Source organism: Balaenoptera musculus, chromosome 2 (assembly GCF_009873245.2).
Source record: "Balaenoptera musculus isolate JJ_BM4_2016_0621 chromosome 2, mBalMus1.pri.v3, whole genome shotgun sequence".
In the NCBI taxonomy this organism is placed as follows: Eukaryota; Metazoa; Chordata; class Mammalia; order Artiodactyla; family Balaenopteridae; genus Balaenoptera; species Balaenoptera musculus.
In genome coordinates, this window is record NC_045786.1 from 90,055,033 (window position 1) to 90,073,266 (window position 18,234).

General features: G+C 36.9%; 1 protein-coding gene across 3 annotated transcripts in view; it reads right to left on the reverse strand.

The window, feature by feature from the left end:
* SNAP23 (synaptosome associated protein 23) overlaps positions 1–18,234 on the reverse strand; it is a 35,300-nt gene that overhangs the window by 2,416 nt on the left and 14,650 nt on the right. For 2 of the 3 annotated variants that reach the window (XM_036841847.1, XM_036841846.1), the window contains 7 exons: positions 12,350–12,451; positions 11,730–11,771; positions 11,265–11,313; positions 10,398–10,515; positions 6,548–6,578; positions 1,481–1,641; positions 234–378 (listed from right to left, as the gene is read on the reverse strand). In XM_036841847.1, coding sequence (XP_036697742.1) covers positions 234–378; positions 1,481–1,641; positions 6,548–6,578; positions 10,398–10,515; positions 11,265–11,313; positions 11,730–11,771; positions 12,350–12,406 — 603 coding nt within the window. In that variant the 5' untranslated portion in view covers positions 12,407–12,451. The remainder of the gene's footprint in view (positions 1–233; positions 379–1,480; positions 1,642–6,547; positions 6,579–10,397; positions 10,516–11,264; positions 11,314–11,729; positions 11,772–12,349; positions 12,452–18,234) is intronic. The other variant, XM_036841848.1, reaches the window with a different exon arrangement.

Below are 18,234 nucleotides of genomic sequence, written 5' to 3' on the forward strand. Positions count from 1 at the left end.
TTTTAAATAAAACCACTTGGTCCCAAGGTCTTGGTTTCAAAATGAACCAATTGAGTAAGAGATAGGAGGACTTGACTACTGTTTTTCAGTGTGTTAGAACTCATCAAAACTGCAAGGCCTGTGAGGACAGGATCTTATCCCTATTGCTCTCCCCCAGAGCATCTAGCACAGATGTCTATTACTAAACACTGTACTGGATGTCTCATTTTCCTGTGGCACTAAAAAGCTCTTACCTTTTCTGTGATCCGTTCTATCTGTCGATTTTGAGCCTCAATCTCATTGCCTATGTCCAGGGCCATGTTTTTTAGATTTCCTAGGATACTGCCCACTTGAGTCAGGTTGTCTTCCATTTCGTCTTCCCTGGCATCATTTGTTATACTATCACAAAAAGATAGTTAATTCAGTACTTTTGGGTGAATTAGAAATGGAGTGAGTCTGGATTTAGTTTTTATAAAAATAAGTAACCAAAATGACCTCAGCAAGTGTTAGACCCAACAGATGCCGGTTACCATTCTTGGGAAACATTCTATAGTAAAAATGGAAAGACTAATCCAAGAGAGCACAACAGCTTAAAGCCATTTAAGATTAAGAAATAACTTTAGGATAGTGGTTTTTCAAAGTGTAATTCCCAGCATAACCTGGGAACTTGTTAGACATGAAAATATGCTAATTCTCACACTCCACTCCAGATCTCCTGAATCAGAGACTGGAAGGGACCCCAGCGATCTGTGTTTTAATAAACCTCCCAGGTGATTCTGATGCACGCTTAGGTCTAAAGAACTGCTGCTCTAAAATAAGGGTTGCAAAATCCTGGCCCAAAGCCAAATCTGGCCTGCCTTCTGAATTTATGAATAAGGTTTTATTTGAACACAGCCATGCTCGTTTGTTTATATATAGTTTATGGCTGCTTTTACCCTACAACAGAGTTGAGCAGTTGAGTAGTTGTGACTGAGACTGTATGGCCTGTAAAGTCTGAAATATTTACTATCTGACCCTTTACAGATATCCTTATAGGGATTTGGTTGACTCCTACTCTAGATGATACATTTTAAAACACATCTTCCTATTTACAGAAGTAAAACATGATTACTTGAATAATCTGGAAAGTACTTTACAAAGAAAAGTTAATCCATCCTTGAATGTCAACAATCCCAGTCACCATTTTGTCAGAAGGCAAATTTTAAAATGGAATAAGGGACTTCGCTGGTGGTCCAGTGGTTAAGACTCCCCGCTTCCACTGCAGGAGGCACGGGTTCGATCCCTGGTCGGGGAACTAAGATCCCGCACACCCCCACATGCCGTGCGGCCAAAAAAAAAAAAAAAAAAAAAAAAAAAAAAAACCAAAAAAAATCCAAAAATAAAAAAGGAATAAATGCTATTTCTAATTAATAAGTTGGGGTTCATGCATAGCTACACCCAGTCTCCAGAGAGAGCCATTCATTTAGGAAAAGAATAAAAATATTGGGAAGAGCTGGCATACCGTTTAATGTATCCGCCGCTGGCTGCTCCTGTGGTTGCTTGCTGAGGCTGACCATTTGTCACTCGGCCTGGCTGCTTAGATACTACATTGCTAGGAGAGTTGTCTCCACCGTCTCCCCATGTTGCCTTGTAGGCTTTACTAGACTCAAAGTTCTTTCTCCTATATAAGAGTCAGGAGTGTAGAGAGATACCAAAAAGCAGGAGAGGGAGAAATGACATTATTAGTGCTTGTTACCTTAGGGATGCCCTAGCACCCTTAGAATAAAAGCTACATGCAGCTAGATCTAGATTATCTACACTATGCTCCATCACAATCTGGCATAGGAAAAAGAGAACGGTGTAAGCCCACTTACATTAAAAACATTTTTTTAAAGGTTAAACTACTTCCACCAAATCTTCACTGAGCAGTTAGCAAGTACCAAAATGTAATTATTTGATTTTTCAGGTTCTCCTAGCCTCTGACACTCTCCAGAAAAGAGGTTAATGGACACTAGGAAAAAAATTCCTTAGGAAAGGTGCTCTGGGATGCCTTAATGGTTCCTTGGAAGCATCTCAGAGGTTGATGAGGGATGGAAGAGAAAGAAGGCTGAGTGGGCAGTACTTAGACCTCAGTTGCTCACTTACTTAAACTATAGTAGTTTCAGCTGATCTGTTTTTTAAAGTTAGAATTGTGCATTAAATTTTTTAAAAAAGGTTTCTTCAGGGGGTGGTGGTGGTGTGATGAATTGGGAGATTGGGATTGACATATATACACTAATATGTATAAAATGGATAACTAATAAGAACCTGCTGTATAAAAAAATAAAATTTTAAAAAAGTTATTATAAAAAAATTATTTTTACAAAAAGGTTTCTTAAGAAACAAACATCATGAAGGAAAGGCAATGAATGAGTTCCTTGGCTACAATGGTACCAGTTACAAATAGTTTGGTTTAGGACTTTTTCATTTAAGAGTTTACTTTTCCACCTTAAAAAAAAAAAGATCCTAAATCCAAGCCTCTTAAAAATAGAAGCATATGTTTAGATTAACTGATATAGCTAAAAATCAGCCAAAGCCAGAATTTTACCGTGGGATTTACTACTTAAACTGGTATAAATGGCAAGAAAAAGAACCTAGTAAAATGACTTTCAAGTGGCTATTACAAAAAACACAAATAAAACTTTTTCTTACTGATTATTTGGCTAGGTAAAGTTTCCACTCACACAATTTTAGTTTTTGCTTTTCTATAAACAAAAACAAAGTAGTATATGGCTATAACATTGGTTTCTGATTTATTCCACATGATACATTAATGAGGGAGTTTTGAAATCGCAAAAGCAAAGGAGAGATTTTAGGAAAGCAGTGGCTCCTTTCTTAATAGGATCATGTGAGGATTCATGTTTGGCAAACCTAGAATTGGATCTTAGACCTTAATCATCAATGCTACAGAAAGGGTACTATATGTTTAATTAATCAATCTATTCAGTTATTAATAAGCCATGTTAAATCCTTCCTGGAACAAGGTGGGATACCCATTATTTAGTACTACTTTTTTTTTTTGGTTGCATCGGGTCTTAGTTGCGACACACGGGATCTTCGTTGAGGCATGCGGGAGCTTTCCTTGCAGTGCGCGGGCTTCTCTCTAGTTGTGGTCTGCAGGTTTTCTCTTCTCTAGTTGTGGAGCGCAGGCTCCAGGGTACGTGGGCTCTGTAGTTGTGGCGCTCAGGTTCCAGAGTGCGTGGGCTCTGTAGTTTGCAGCACGCGGGTTCTCTAGTTGAGGCGCACGAGCTCAGTAGTTGTGACGTGCGCTTAATTGCCCTGCGGCATGTGGGATCTTAGTTCCCTGACCAGGGATCGAACCCGCATCCCCTGCATTGGAAGGCAGATTCTTTACCACTGGACCATCAGGGAAGTCCCCAATATACACATTATTTAAATGAATATTTATAAATAATTTCTGTTTAGTAAAAAACCCATTTACATGTATTCTTTGTTAATAAGATGGGTGTCAGGCAAAATTCTGAAGCAGAGTAATAGCAACCAAGCAAAATAAACAACATATAAGTTTATCAGAAAGTTCACCAGAAATATTAATAGAAGTAATATAAGATAAGTGAGGCTTTTATCAGGATGTTAGACTGTAAAACAGGTCAAAGATTGAGGGCTGGAATTCTAATGTCACTAAATAATAAGACACTGTGCTTCTGAGAGTCTTAGCACAGAAGCACTGGGTTGGGACAGACTTGTGGGCTCTTGGTCTAGCAAGGGATATACACATGCTCCAACCTCCTCAACCTTAAGAAATAATATTTGAAATTCCTTCAACTTCTGAGAATTCTTCCTTCAATTAGATATAAGGGGCATAAGATGCAAACGAATTGTTTTAACATGATATTGTGAATGAGGTTCAATTAAAGCATAGTTTATAAACAAAGAATCAGACTGGTTATCAAACCCTTCTCCCTTTAAGAGGACTGGATCTTTGATGTTCTTCCAATATCAAGGGGAAAAGGTACAAAAAGCTGACTTGAATTGTCACATTTATTTTCAAATGGATTGGGGAAAAAAACTCTGCACTTCTTTTTCATGCAGTTTTGACATGTTCTCCATGTTTATAAAGCAGTGATTTTTATATGCTGTTGATTTCATATCTTCATCCTTGTGATAGTTCCATGTCTCTTTCAGCACCTCTACTCCAGGTAATAATACCTTCTGCTTGCTCAAGATCCTGCCACATGCTGTTACCCTGCAGCTTCTCCCACTGAGTTGTAAAACCCTTAAAGACACCTGTTTTTAAGGGCATTGTCAGGCAGCTGAGTATCTAATAAAAACAACAACGGTTTTAATCTAATTTGTCTTCCTTCAAAGGGTCTTAAGTGCTTTAAAAGGTAGTATTTCCTAAACTTGACTGAGCACCAAAGTGACCTGGATGATTCTGAATACACAGATGTGTATTTCAGGCTACATTCTGAAAATTCTACTTCAATTTGTATCGGATGGAGCCTGGGAATCTTCTGTTGTAACTATGGTTTTATTTAAATTCAATAGATCATTTAGCTGCCCAACCAGGGAAGAGAAACACTGTTCTAAGAGACTTCCAATCTGTTGTAGAAGGAATATTTTAGATTACTATGGTAGCATACCTTAGTATTTCTATATATTGGGACACTGAGGAATTAATCTGGAGGAAGTGAACGTATACACAAGGTTTTTTTTTAAGCCACAAGATTTAGAGTAAATTGACTTGAATCCCAATCCTAGACCTGTCATTCAGTAGCTACAGAACCTTATGCAAACTTCCATCTCTGAGCATCTTTTCTTATGTGTAAAACTAAGATGATAACAGTACTTAATAAGTCACAGGGCTGTTTTGTTCTGTAAAGCATTAGACAAATATTTTTGTTCTTTGGTTTCAACTCAACCTGATCCTTAGTTAAAAGTTCATGTCTTTAATTGCACAGATTACCAATTGGCATGTTTATTCTTATAGCCCATTAACGTTCCCTAGCTTTGAGATCTACAAGCAGCCGAATATAGTTGGAATATAGCTATATAAAAAGACATCTAGGCCAGGGTTGTTTCTGGTCTACAGTAAGAAAGAAATGGTTCTGATTTGCAACAGAACTCTTCTGCATAACAAAATTAACAGCCCCTCTGGGAAGAAATTAGATTTCATAATAAAATGCTTAAGCAAATTTGTGGTAGATTTTAATGCAATTAAGAACTCCATCTAGAAAGTAAGATTTACCCCTGACTGTCAGTTTTGAAGAGTTTAATAATCTTTAACTACTACGTTTTTTCAGATAAATATCACATTCAAAAATGGCATGTTTGAAATAAGAATTTGAAATATCCCTTAAGAAGCTGCTATAAATACAGAAAACAAGTATCAGGATATGAACACAGTAACTTTAACAATTTCTTTTTTGAGTTTTGGTTGTCAACATTAGTACTAACTGAATAAAATAGCAAAAAGAAAGCCCAAGCGGGGGGAGAGAGAGAGAGAGAGAGAGGTGATCAGGTTACAGGAAAGAAGAAAAAGAAGGGCAAGAAACAAAGGGTAGAAATCAAACAATTTTCTAACATTTAACCATGGTATTCATAGTCCCCATAAAGATCCAAAATTAAGGAGTCAAACATTATAATAAACAGTAGGCTGGCTAGAGGGTTAACTTCCATAAAAAAATTAAGATTAGTTAGCTCTGCATTAATTCAATACGAAACCACAGCAAGCTAACACATGACATAATAGGTATTATGGAACAGATGATAATATATATAAAGAGAGTAAACCCTTATTTAAAAAAAGGAGACAACTAGATATGGCAACATTTTAAATTTATATCCCACCTTGTTCCAAATGGCATTTAAGATGACTTACATTGGCAATTAATTCCTCAATTTGGTAGTGGCCTAAATCATGGGGAATCCAAAATCATTAGAAGCAATACTTCAATAGAGGAAATACTGATTCTGGAACCAGAAAGGAGTAGGAAAACTTAACAGAAGAAAGGAAGCTGAAATCAAAGTCTATGTATTTAGCCTGAATTCCCTTACCTTTGATCAGAACTAGAATGCAGCAATTCTCTACAAAGATCAACCTATTTAAAACGTCTTAGGAAACTTTAGGGGTGTTTTTACTTTTATAATCTTAAATGTTTTTTAGCAAAAACTTAGTATCAGAGCCATTAGTCAAAGGGTGGTATTATAAATTAAGATCCTTTCGTCAATCCATCTTCTGGCAGACAGCACTCATCAAGAACAAATTCACTTTACATTACACAACACAGCACAGCTTTTAAGAGTCTCTACCACTCACAAAATCCATGCACATGCACAGAAAAGCCATTTGAAGCATCACCTTTAGATAGCAGGTTAACAGCCCAAATTGCGCCACAAGACTGCATCTTAAAGTTCCCTTTGATCAGTTACTGAGCTCAGCTTCTGATGTTAAATCTTCATTTTTAGTAAGCATATTAGAAAGGAAGAGATTAGGTGAGAGAATGAAACGCAGAAAACAGTGAATGCCAATCAAACAGAACAGAAGCAGGTTTAGTTTTCAAAACATAATGCATTTAAATTCCTGTCTGGTTTCATAGAAACAACCAACATCTGAGAATCTAGATAAAAAGAAAAACATGAAAACTATTTAAACCAGAGCATACTTCATTTTTCCTAAGAATGTCTGAATGATGATATTCTGTCCTAAAATTATGAACATTAACATGAAGAGAAGGCAAATACTTTGTATCTCCAGTGAGTAGGATGGAGGAAGCACTCAAATGCTGACTAAAATACAGTAATTCAATATTTATTTTAACTAATCAGAGCTGAATATTTACATCTTAATATGACATAAGATTCGATAGTATAAAACCTGTAGTACCAATTTTCAACTTCTCTAGTAAGTGGTCCAGAAATACCAACCTGTCTTCAAACTACGTGCCAATATGTTTGACATTTTAAGCACAGAATGAAGAGAGGCAGGTTAAGACAGAGGAATACTTTGTCTGACAATGGTTAAACTGGGACATCAGGCAGTTTACTATTCTGAGACTTCCCATTTTAAACCTGCCTCTTTAAACTCTTGTTAATTAGAATTACGACTTATCAAAGTTACTGACAAAGGAACTTCCCTTGCGGTCCAGTGGTTAGGACTCGGCGCTTTCACTGCCGGGAGCCTGGGTTCGATCCCTGGTAGGGAACTAAGATCCCGCAAGCAGTGTGACGTGGCCAAAACAACAAAACAAAACAAAAAAACCCCGAAGTTACTGACAAAGATATAGGATTTTTAATAAGGATCTGTTCTATTTTGCTTTTAGGATTCAAATAGTAGCAAGCTAAAAGAATGACATTTATTCACAATTTTAAAGTTTAATCCTTGTAGTCTGTTTTCAAATTCTAGTAGTCCTTTAAAAAGAATTAGCTAAAATTAAAATTCACTTCTAATACAGGGTTCTGTTAAGTGAAGCTATTTCCATGTCTTATTAGAAAAAGATCTGCTGATATGGCTTTAATGAATACTACTAAACAAAAGAAATCTCAAAGAACAAATCTACTCAAGACATTTTCTACATAGTAATACATCTAACAAAAGCAACAACAAAAAGGTTCTTTCTTTTCTTGCCTGTCAAGCAAGGTAGCATACAGTTAAAAACTAGGGCTCTGCCTGGTTTTGAATCTCAGCTCTTCCACTTGTTAGTGTAGCCTCCTTATGCCTCTGTTTCCCCATATGTAAAACGGTGATAATAAGAGGAACTATCTCATATTAAGGGTATTGTAAGGATTAAATTTAAAGTGCTCAGGATAGTAAGAGCCTAAATTAATATACAGGCTCACAACTCTCATGCAAACCTTTGGATGTGAGACATTTTGAGCAGTACCACATAATCACATACATCAATATTTCTGCAGTGAAACAGATGAACATTTATGCTAAGTGTAACAAAGACTATTAAATAGCTTCAGTTCAGGTTACATCTTGTAGCCTAATTAATAAGTTGTGGCACTACATTCTGAAAAAAACAAACCTTTGGCTTTCAGAGTTTTTTAGATTTCTAAATGGCAGATAAGAGACTGTGGACCTGAGCTGTTATTACTAGTACCAGAATTAGTACTAGCTTTATACAGAAGACTAAGATATTGTCTCTGCCTTTGAGAAGCTCATGTTATGGCTATTTATATGATAAGCCTAACTGAAACACAGATTAGCAGATTAAGCTTAGAAAGATCACGCCCCTGGCAGGAATGAAAATAGATAAAGCTGAGGACAAGAGATACCATAGAGGGGAAGGACTCAATGGTGTAAAGGAGAGATGGATGGAAGGGAGGCAATTAAAATCGGAATCTTTAAAGTGAAACACTACTCTCTCCTCTTCAGAGAACAAGTGTTCTGTTATAGGAGCCCCTTGATTCCAACTGTTAACAAGTGCTTTCTTCTCTTGACCCACTAGGAAAGGGCTCTGCTGAGGTTAGAGGCTGACGACGGACTGCTTCAGGACCATACTCTACCTTCTCTCTCAGACTGTCCAAGGAAATCCTGCCTATGCTTGTCTGGGTACACAAAGAAAAATAAAATTAATACTTATGTAGCTCCATTTCCCACTTTCTATGATATCAGACCACCTTAGGATTCACTGCTCTTCCTACTCATCAGAGATAATTTGCTCTAGGTTCTAGGAAGGACTTCCTCTTCCTTGCTCTTCTCTTAATATGTATCTCAATGAAGTTCATTTACTTTTTTCCCCTGAACTCTTCCAAGAGGGTACACAGAACATAGGAGAAAAGTGCAAGTAAGTTTGCAAAACATAGTTAAAAAAAGAGTTTAGATTAAAAAAATCTGTGCATTTCTAACTTGTTTGCTGAAAGTAATCTGCTAAACCCTGATTCGCAGGTCATAGTTACTAAAATATGCACTTTTGGAGAGTCAACCAAGGTCTAAACAGGTCAACAGACTTGTCTTTCTTAGCTTCTTATGCCCAAAACAAACACTAAAGTTGACCAACAAGTAATTTAACTCTATTTTCTCCAGTAGAAATGGCACAGAGAATGTTGTCACATGAAAACACTTATCTGAAAGCATGAGAGAGCAAAACCTCCTCCATTCCTAACTCCTTTGAGGAGTAAAAAAATGCTGAGAGTCTGTAAACCTTCGTATCTCATTTTTGGTTTACCACACCAGCTGAGACAACTGGATGGAAGCAGTAATGCTTACAAAGCTCTTTAAAAATGAATACTCTCAGCAGAAAGGATAGTCATTCAATCTCCAGACAATGTCATTTCAGCCAAAGGTAAAGTTCAAAGTTGTTTTGTTAATGACTCCTCATCTTTGTCTGAATACATGTACTATTTGTCAACACCATGGAGTTTGTTTTACCCAAGATTAAGTAGAGAATTTAAATGTTAATAATAAAGTCACTAAAAAGAATGAATTCCTTTCTGTCAAGTATAATCTCATACACTATATACAAATAATTTGAAGACTTTTCATCTCCTAGTTTACTAGAGGCTTCAAATCTTCAAAGTCTTCTTTGATGTTTCCTTCTTCATGTTTGATATACAATCAGTTGATTTACAGTGAATTTTTTTGACTTACACTTTTCTCTCTAATATTGATGATAAAGTTATACCCCACAGGCCTAGTTTACAAAAGGTTCCTAACTAGTCTCTTGGTGTGTGGTTATATACTCCACTCCAATCAATCAACCCCTTAGGCTGGCATTCAAAGTTCCTCTATTGCCTACTTATGTATTATTTTCCACTTCTCATCTATATGAATCATGTAGTACAGTTAAGTCAAGCTCCTCTGTAATCTTTATTTAAATTAAATCTTCCACAGGAAATGTCTTCCCACTTCTTTCATGACCATCCAGATCTTTCTAATCATTCAGAGCCCAACTCAAGTCCTATCTCTCCTATAAGATGGTCTCCAAACCAACCTTTATCAGTTCTATACCTTTAGCCTCAGTTGATATCACATGATCTAGCACTAGATTTATATAGTTTTTACTTTTTGCTATTCTTTCTCATATAGCCAACCACATGGTAAGTCTTTTGAAGCCAGGATCCAAGTCCTTTATTCCCTTGACCATCCCTCATGTGCCTACCACAGAACACATATTTCGTTAATTCTCCTTATGTGAAAGGAAAAGACACTAATTCTATCCTGCTCTGTATTACCCAGATGTATATTTCCCAACCTTTTCTTGTATTATTAAAAAATGAAATTGGGACTTGATCGAAAGATTGATCAAATTTAAGTGATGGTTTGCAGTGAACATGCCCATTTATACAACAAGTTTGATCTGACTGAAGGAGAAACAGCTTCAGTTGATCTAACAAAGTTCCTTATTTAGGCCCCGTCATACTTATTGGGAGGTGGGGAGGGGTGTGCTCTCATTTTAGATTTATTTGAAAAAGGTCTTGATTTATCAACTCACCTATTACAGGGGCATACACAAAGGCCACAGCACTTGTTTAGTTCTGTTAAAGTCTTCTCTGCTTCTCTCATGTCTTTGTTTATTTGGTCCATGCCTTCTTCTACGCGTTTTAGTTGTTCTGAGAATAAGTTGTGGAAGTTACATTTTGTGTTACATTCACGGGGCCAACCAGAAAATGCCATTATGATGGAACAGCAAAAACTTTAACCTCGAATCCACCAATAACCCATCACAGTGACTGTATCAGGGCCAGGTGGTATTACAGACTGTCCAGAATGAAAATAGTCTTTCACATACTGATCCTGGGGCACCTGGCCTCTGACTGTGGAAAATTTTGTTCTAAGGAAATTGGTATAATAGGAGCATGTGAGGATTGGTTTAGAGATCACTTTTGCAACCAAATTAAGTGTACTTTGACTAGACCAGATCCCCAGCATTTCTATTATTGGATAGGCTCAAAACCTGAAGGCTGTCATAAGATTAATAAAAACTAGACCAGATTGCTCAGGGCCAAATCAAACAGAATGTTTCCAAGCCTGCCTGAATCTGACCTATTTAAGGACTTAACTTGATTTCTGAAAATGATGCAAAAATATCATAATGTCCAGTTCACATATGACCAATACACACAATAAGCCCTGCTACATAATAAATACTTGGTATACAATGGGGTATTGTGGCCCCCACCTCAAATAGGCAACAAACATGATATAATTCAAATCAGCAGAAAAGAAGTAAAATAGCAGTCTTATCTTACAAAGGGAAGGTACTCCCAAAGGCTTAATTAATTTTATACACGGCTGATTTGAAAAGGCTTTCCGGCATCCTAAATCAAATCAAGAATTTCTGCCAATGACTGCAACTCACCCCCTTGTTCATCCAGCGTAGTGATAGTCTTGATTCCTGCATCCTGAGACTAAAAGAAGGGAAAAATGCTGAGAGCACAGCAAAATAAAAACAAAACAGAAACAGAACCTACAAGGTCTGAAAAACAGCAAGAGAGAATCATTAGAAACTTAAGTTTCTCAGAGGACTAGAGCTACGGAGGAAACTGATCTCCCCAAACCAACACACTTTAACATATTACCCCCCCAAAACAAGTCACAAACTCATGGTGAATTGTCTTCCCTGTCATATTGCAATACTATCAATTAGAAAAACAAAAAAGGCCCATTACTGCATGGTTTGACAATTTCAGCAATTGCTGGTTTCAAATAATAAAGCTTATTGATACAATACCCTTCTGATTCTTAACAGTAATTCCAGCCTGTGCTATCAGAATCCCTTCTATACAGTTCCTATACTTAACTTGATGATTAAACACTTTCTTACCTCAATGGCTAAACCCAGGATTCTCCTTGTACTTTCCAGAGACTAGGAAAAAACACAGAGTTTCAGCATTCTACAACATGTAGCAACCGCCCCCCCGCCCCAGCCCAAAATCTGATCACAGGCCATATTCATAATGCTACTCTATTTATAAAGATTGCCAGCCCATCCACCTCTCCCTTTAAAACAAAAAAAGAAAGCTTATTACTATAATTTTGGTTATTTTCTTCCTACCAGATGGTCCTTAAGAGAAAATTTGGAAGGTGAAGTTAATGGGATTTATAAAAAATTTAATGTAAGCAGAAATCTAGGTATATTACACAGATATTAGAAAATCCTGTTAAAATTAAATGTCAGAATTCCTCAAATCTAGAATATTTTTGTTGTAAGTAACTGTTCAGTAATGACTAAAAAAAAAAAAAAAAATACAAATTGTTTTTACTTATTTAGCTTTTTGATGAGTTGAAAAAATAAGGAGCTAGTAATGGCGCTCTAGAGCAAATGTATTCTTTGATATAAAGAGACTAGGAAGAAGCCAAAATGGTCTTCTAAGAAGGTCCTCTCATCCTTCCACTGTGAAAACTGAAAGAGAATTAATTACTTATTCCAAGTAAAACCTTTACCTCATCAGTAACCTGGTTAGCCCTCAGCTGAATTTCTTCTGCTGACAGATTATCCATGATGAATTAAAACTTGATAGGTGGAGAAACTGAAATGTGGATATTCTGTAAGAATAAGGACACAAAAAACAAGTTTGTTTGAGCAAAGAGTGTATATTTATGGAATTTAGGATACTTGGAAAACACGGTAAAATAGCCTATCTTTATCCCTATCTATCTATCTATCTACCTATCTATCTATATTTCAGGTGAAGAAATTAAGGCTGAGAGATGGTAAGTAAATGCTTAAATGCTAGTTATTACCAGAGGTGAAACTAAAACTCAGGTTTCAGGACTTCCAGTGAAGCACTGTTTCTAATAGGAAAGTGGTCCTTCTACTTTGAGAAGGAAGGCATTATTAGAAGACAAGCTTCAAGAAACTATTAAAATGAATTCCTGGTTGTACAATGTTCTTTGTACATTGTCTGAAAATGGAAAAGCAATAAGGTGAAGAAGTCGAAGTTAGGTAGTGTTCCATTAGTAAAGTAACAAATTCAAAGTCGTGTGCCTGCAGAGCACAGGAAACACTCTAAAAATGTGCCAGTTGTCCAGGCTACTCATTGGAGAAAATGAAATACTTTCATTCTTAACAAGAAAAGGATAATGTTGATACAAAGAGCTCAGAAAAGACCTAGCTTTTATTAAGAGTAGACTCTCCCTTTCCAATTACTGTATGGTTTGTTATTTTAGTGAAGTCCCTAAGAAACTGTACAATTATTCTTCTATACTTAGTAACTTAGTAACTCATAGTAACTCAGGAAGTGATCTCACAGACATTCAAACTGAAACATAGAACTTTTAATAGGTGAAGATTCCAAGAGTCCTGCCTTCTAATATTAACAGCGATACATTGTTGTATAGTATTCTTCTTTGAGCAGTCATGTGGAGTAATAAGCCCTGTGTGACTTACCTAGGTTGTTTTCTTTTTATTACATTTGCTAGCTTTGTTATTAAAAATTTGAAAACCAATTTTACCAAAGCCCTTTGTCAATGACACATACAAAAGTGTGGTTCACATTCTGGATTCATCCCCAGGGGACATGTGGCAATGTCTGGAGAATTTTTTGATTGCCAGGAGTTGGGGGGGTAAGGAGGAGTAATGTTACTGGCATCTAGTTGGTAGAGGCCAGGGATACTGCTAAACCTCCTATAATGCTCCTTGGGACAGTCCCACAACAAGAATTATCTGGCCCAAAATGTCAAAGTGCTCAGGTTGAGAAATCCTGCCATGGAGTACACTCACTGACGAGTAGGGAACTTTGTTAACTAAGAAGGTACTAGACTGAACACTTGGAGGGAAAGGATTTTATTATATTTTTGTACCTCTAACACCTAACAGGATCTGACAGTTCGTACCCCAGTAAATGTGTGCTGAATGAACAAATAAGTAGAAAAACAAGATGTACGCTCACTTAAGTGGATCGTAGAAACAAAGCTACATGTAATAGTAGCACAAAGCCTTCAAATAAACACTAGAACCACAAACCAAAAAATTGCCATTACATGTGTATGATTTAGAATGGCCTGCTGGTCACATACAGATCTTTTTAGTCACATCCGTAGCTAACCAACACTTTTATTAGAACCATCTAAACAAAAAGCGACAATATACCATTCCTAGGACAGGAAGGCATTACATTTAGGGCCTTGTTTATAATTCTACTGTCATTGTTAACCATTTCAGGATTTAATTAAGATTTTGAGCCTTGATTAAAGACATTAATGCTCATAAAACTACTGTTATTAAAATTATTAAATTGCCAAAAGTTGCAAATTTAATCTCATAGCTTGTATGCCACAGTAGGACTGTGGCTCTGCCAAAAGGTTCATATACTAAGATACATAATCAAGATATAAAGGTCTCTCTTAAATTGAGACCTGATCATTCATTAGATATAAGCATAAACAGAACCACATGCTTTATTACCTTGCTAATTGTTTATGAGGCTTTAGCTTTAATCACACATATGATTATGCTACAGTTTCTCTTCTGTCAGTCTTTCATAGTTGTAATTATAAAAAGAAAAGGAAGTTGCTTTGTACCCTCCCACCGTTTTTATATGCTTTTCCTTTCTATAATATCCCCATCTGCCTGCCCAGGCAGTCTCGTGCTTTCCCACACAAGGTACCTTTCAAAGCCTGTCCTTCCTAGGCAATACGCTCCAAAGTTATCTATCCCTTTCACGTGAAACTCCTAAATGCCCCACAGAGCAGAAAGTGTTAAGAAAAGCAATACACACTAATCAGTTAGTATGTGGAAATGACATCCCGATTAGGTTTTCCAATATAGTATACTATGGGCAGGAAGATATTTTGGGCGTGAGGAAGCTCAGATCTCTCAAATTGTATAATTTTGTAATTCTACGCCTAGAAGTGATTCTTGCCAATTACAAGTCAATATTTGTTATTCTCCTAGTAAATATGAGCAAAACTCCATGTAGGTTCAAAGAGAGGCTTGAATGCAAAACTGACCTCTGTCAAACTTAAAGATTCCAAGAGTCCTTGCCTTTAATTATCAAAAAAAAAAATTAAAAGATTAAAAAAAAAAAAAAAGGCAGATATAGCTGGGAAGCAGATGTGAAGAGTCACTCCTGGCATAGCAGTGGTGCCATTTTTTAGGACACACCTTTTAAGTGAACTCGAAGTGCTGCCTAGTACTTCTTTTTTTCCTCCCTGAGCAGATGACACACAAAACAAGAAACAGACTTCTGTAAAGTTCTCACATGTTTGGCATGCTGATATCAGGACAGAGCTGCCTAAGACTTCTCTACTCTGGATTTTTGAGGATGTTGAGCACATGATTAAAGTAAATGGGAGTAAGTGAGACAAAGCAGAATTGTAAGGGGAAGGCCAAAGAGAGACAAAGAATAATACTCCCTAGGCTCTTTTAGCCTTTACTAAACTGCTCAGAAGTGTCAGGCAGGGTGCAAGCTAGAACTAGCTATATAGCTTTACTTGTATTTATTATCTCCAGAAGTTTTTCTCATGGAGTCAGGAAAGGCTATCGAGAATGGTAGAGTAAAGAGAATTAGAGAAGGGGGAGGGGAAGGAAAAATGAAACATCACTTGACACAAAGATCCCATTAAACTTACTTTTCTTAGGTATAACCCAATAGATTAAATATCTGTGCCATTTTCCCAATGCTCCTGGGAACTTACGCTATATGTGTGCCTTTGAGATGAAAATGCAAGATTTTTCTCAGTGCTTTTACACCCTATTTCCCTTACTATGGTTCACTTGGGCTTACTAGCAGACTCCTAGTTTATCTTTCTTAATTTCTTTTCTGTTATAAACCTTGGGGGGAGAGGGGAGGAAGAAATGTTCACTGAGCATGTACTATGTATCATATACCCATCTAAGTTATTTATATATGTCATTATGTCTGTTATACCACTTTATAGGTGGGGAAACTAAGGCTCAGTTTAAGTAAGTAATTTGCCCAAGGTGACTGAGTAAAGAGCAGATTTATTATTCAAGGCTGGATCAACTCTGAAACCAAGGCTATCTCACGGTCTCGTAAATAGTCTTACTGTTGGATGTACCGCCCCTTAATAAGATATGAGAACTGTTGAATATAAGAATATAGGCTAAGCACTCTACCTGATGGCTCATTTCAAAATTTCAGATACTTTCTATAGTAATACCATGAAATCTTATCTCTTTCACAGACTCAAAGATGGTTAAACTGAAGGAAGAACTAGAAAGACCAGAGCAATCATGGTTTTCATCTGTTTTATAATAATTTAGAACCTGAAAAATATCTACATTAATTTAGAAAACGAAAATAATACTACTGGAAAGAAAGAATACAAAGTAAAAAGGACTCAGAACTTAATCAATAGGAGATCCACATGTCTTCATTGATAAAAATGGAGGGATACTCAGGAAGTAATGAAGAAATAGCACTTTAAATCACTGGTTCCTGACAAGACCAATATAAGAATGATTTTATAAAGTATTAACTCAGTTTATACTGGAAAGCAAGGATTTTGCATTAAATTATTCTACCATTAGTTTCCTGCCTATTCCTTCTCTTAAAACGTAGTTAATCACAATGTAAGTTGCTCTATGAGTTACACTCATACAGTTATTACTGTACTCTTTAACAGTTTGATAAAATTTGCAATTCTCTTTGGCATATTTTGATTAGACTTTCATGGTAACTAATGTATTTACAACAAGTAGAAACTTCTGTTCAGAGAAGGCTAGCACAGTGGTTAGTAGTGGGAGTTCCAGCATCCAAATTCTGGCCCCAAAACTGTATTTGTTGTGTGACCCTGGGCAAGCTACCTATCCCCACTAAAGTTCAGTGTCTGCATTTGTAAGATAGAGATAACAGATCTTTTTCAAAGGCTTTTTTTGTGAAGATTAAAAAAGATGATCCAGGGCTTCCCTGGTGGCGCAGTGGTTGAGAATCTGCCTGCCAATGCAGGGGACGCGGGTTCGAGCCCTGGTCTGGGAAGATCCCACATGCCGCGGAGCAACTGGGCCCGTGCGCCACAACTACTGAGCTTGCGCGTCTGGAGCCTGTGCTCCGCAACAAGAGAGGCCGCTACAGTGAGAGGCCCGCGCACCGCGATGAAGAGTGGCCCACGCTTGCTGCAACTAGAGAAAGCCCTCGCACAGAAACGAAGACCCAACACAGCCATAAATAAATATATAAATAAGTAAATAATTTAAAAAAAAAAAAAAAAAAAGATGATCCATACAACGTGCTTAGCACAGTGCCTGAAGCATAGCTGGTATTCAAGTGTTAGCCATTATTTCAATATTATTAGGGAAGCAGAAATAGTAGGCAAAACAAAAGTAAAGTAACAATGTTAAATATGAGTGATATCGATGTAAATGCAACTGAAAATAATTGCTACTAAATATTAACTGTTCCATCTGAAGACTAAATTTGAATATTAAAGTTGATGATACTGTATAGGCTATACTATTTTCATGCCAGTCATGAGGCCTGTGGTTCTCCCACGTAATCAATCAGCTCATGGAAGTGATGCTGGTCCATGAAGGTTACCTCTCAGTACTGGTTAATTAAACTTCACTGCTTGTTATCAAAAAAAAAAAAAAAAAAAAAAATCCATCAGGATGGAGAACTAAACCAAGTTTCCGGTTGATAGCTGCTAATCTAGACAAATATATATAACTTTGCATGTCTAAAAAATTAAAGACTTAAAAAAATTAAATGATTCTTTTTTTCTGGCTAAAGCCAGCAAACACAAACCACAAAAGGGCTTAGGTTATGAAGGTTAGTATATTATACAGTGAACAAAGGAGACTTAAAAAAAAAATTAAATATGTGCTATAATTACCGGAGGGTTAAAATATGGGTAGAAAAAAGTCTGGAAGGGAATCATCAAAATATAACCAATGGCTGTTGTGATACAGTAGAATTAAAAGTGATTTTTCGGGGCTTCCCTGGTGGCGCAGTGGTTGAGAGTCTGCCTGCTAATGCAGGGGACACGGGTTCGAGCCCTGGTCTGGGAGGATCCCACGTGCCGCGGAGCGGCTGGGCCCGTGAGCCACAACTGCTGAGCCTGCGCGTCTGGAGCCTGTGCCCCACAACGGGAGGGGCCGCGATGGTGAGAGGCCCGCGCACCGCGATGAAGAGCGGTCCCCGCACCGCGACGAAGAGTGGACCCCACTTGCCGCAGCTGGAGAAAGCCCTCGCACGAACCGAAGACCCAGCACAGCCAAAAATAAAAATAAATAAAAATTAAATAGCCTACTTTAAAAAAAAAAAAAAAAAAAAAGTGATTTTTCTTCTTTTTCCAAATAGTTTGTAATGTACTACTTTTAAATTTCATACATTTATTTTTATTGTAAAATATGATAGTTTATGACA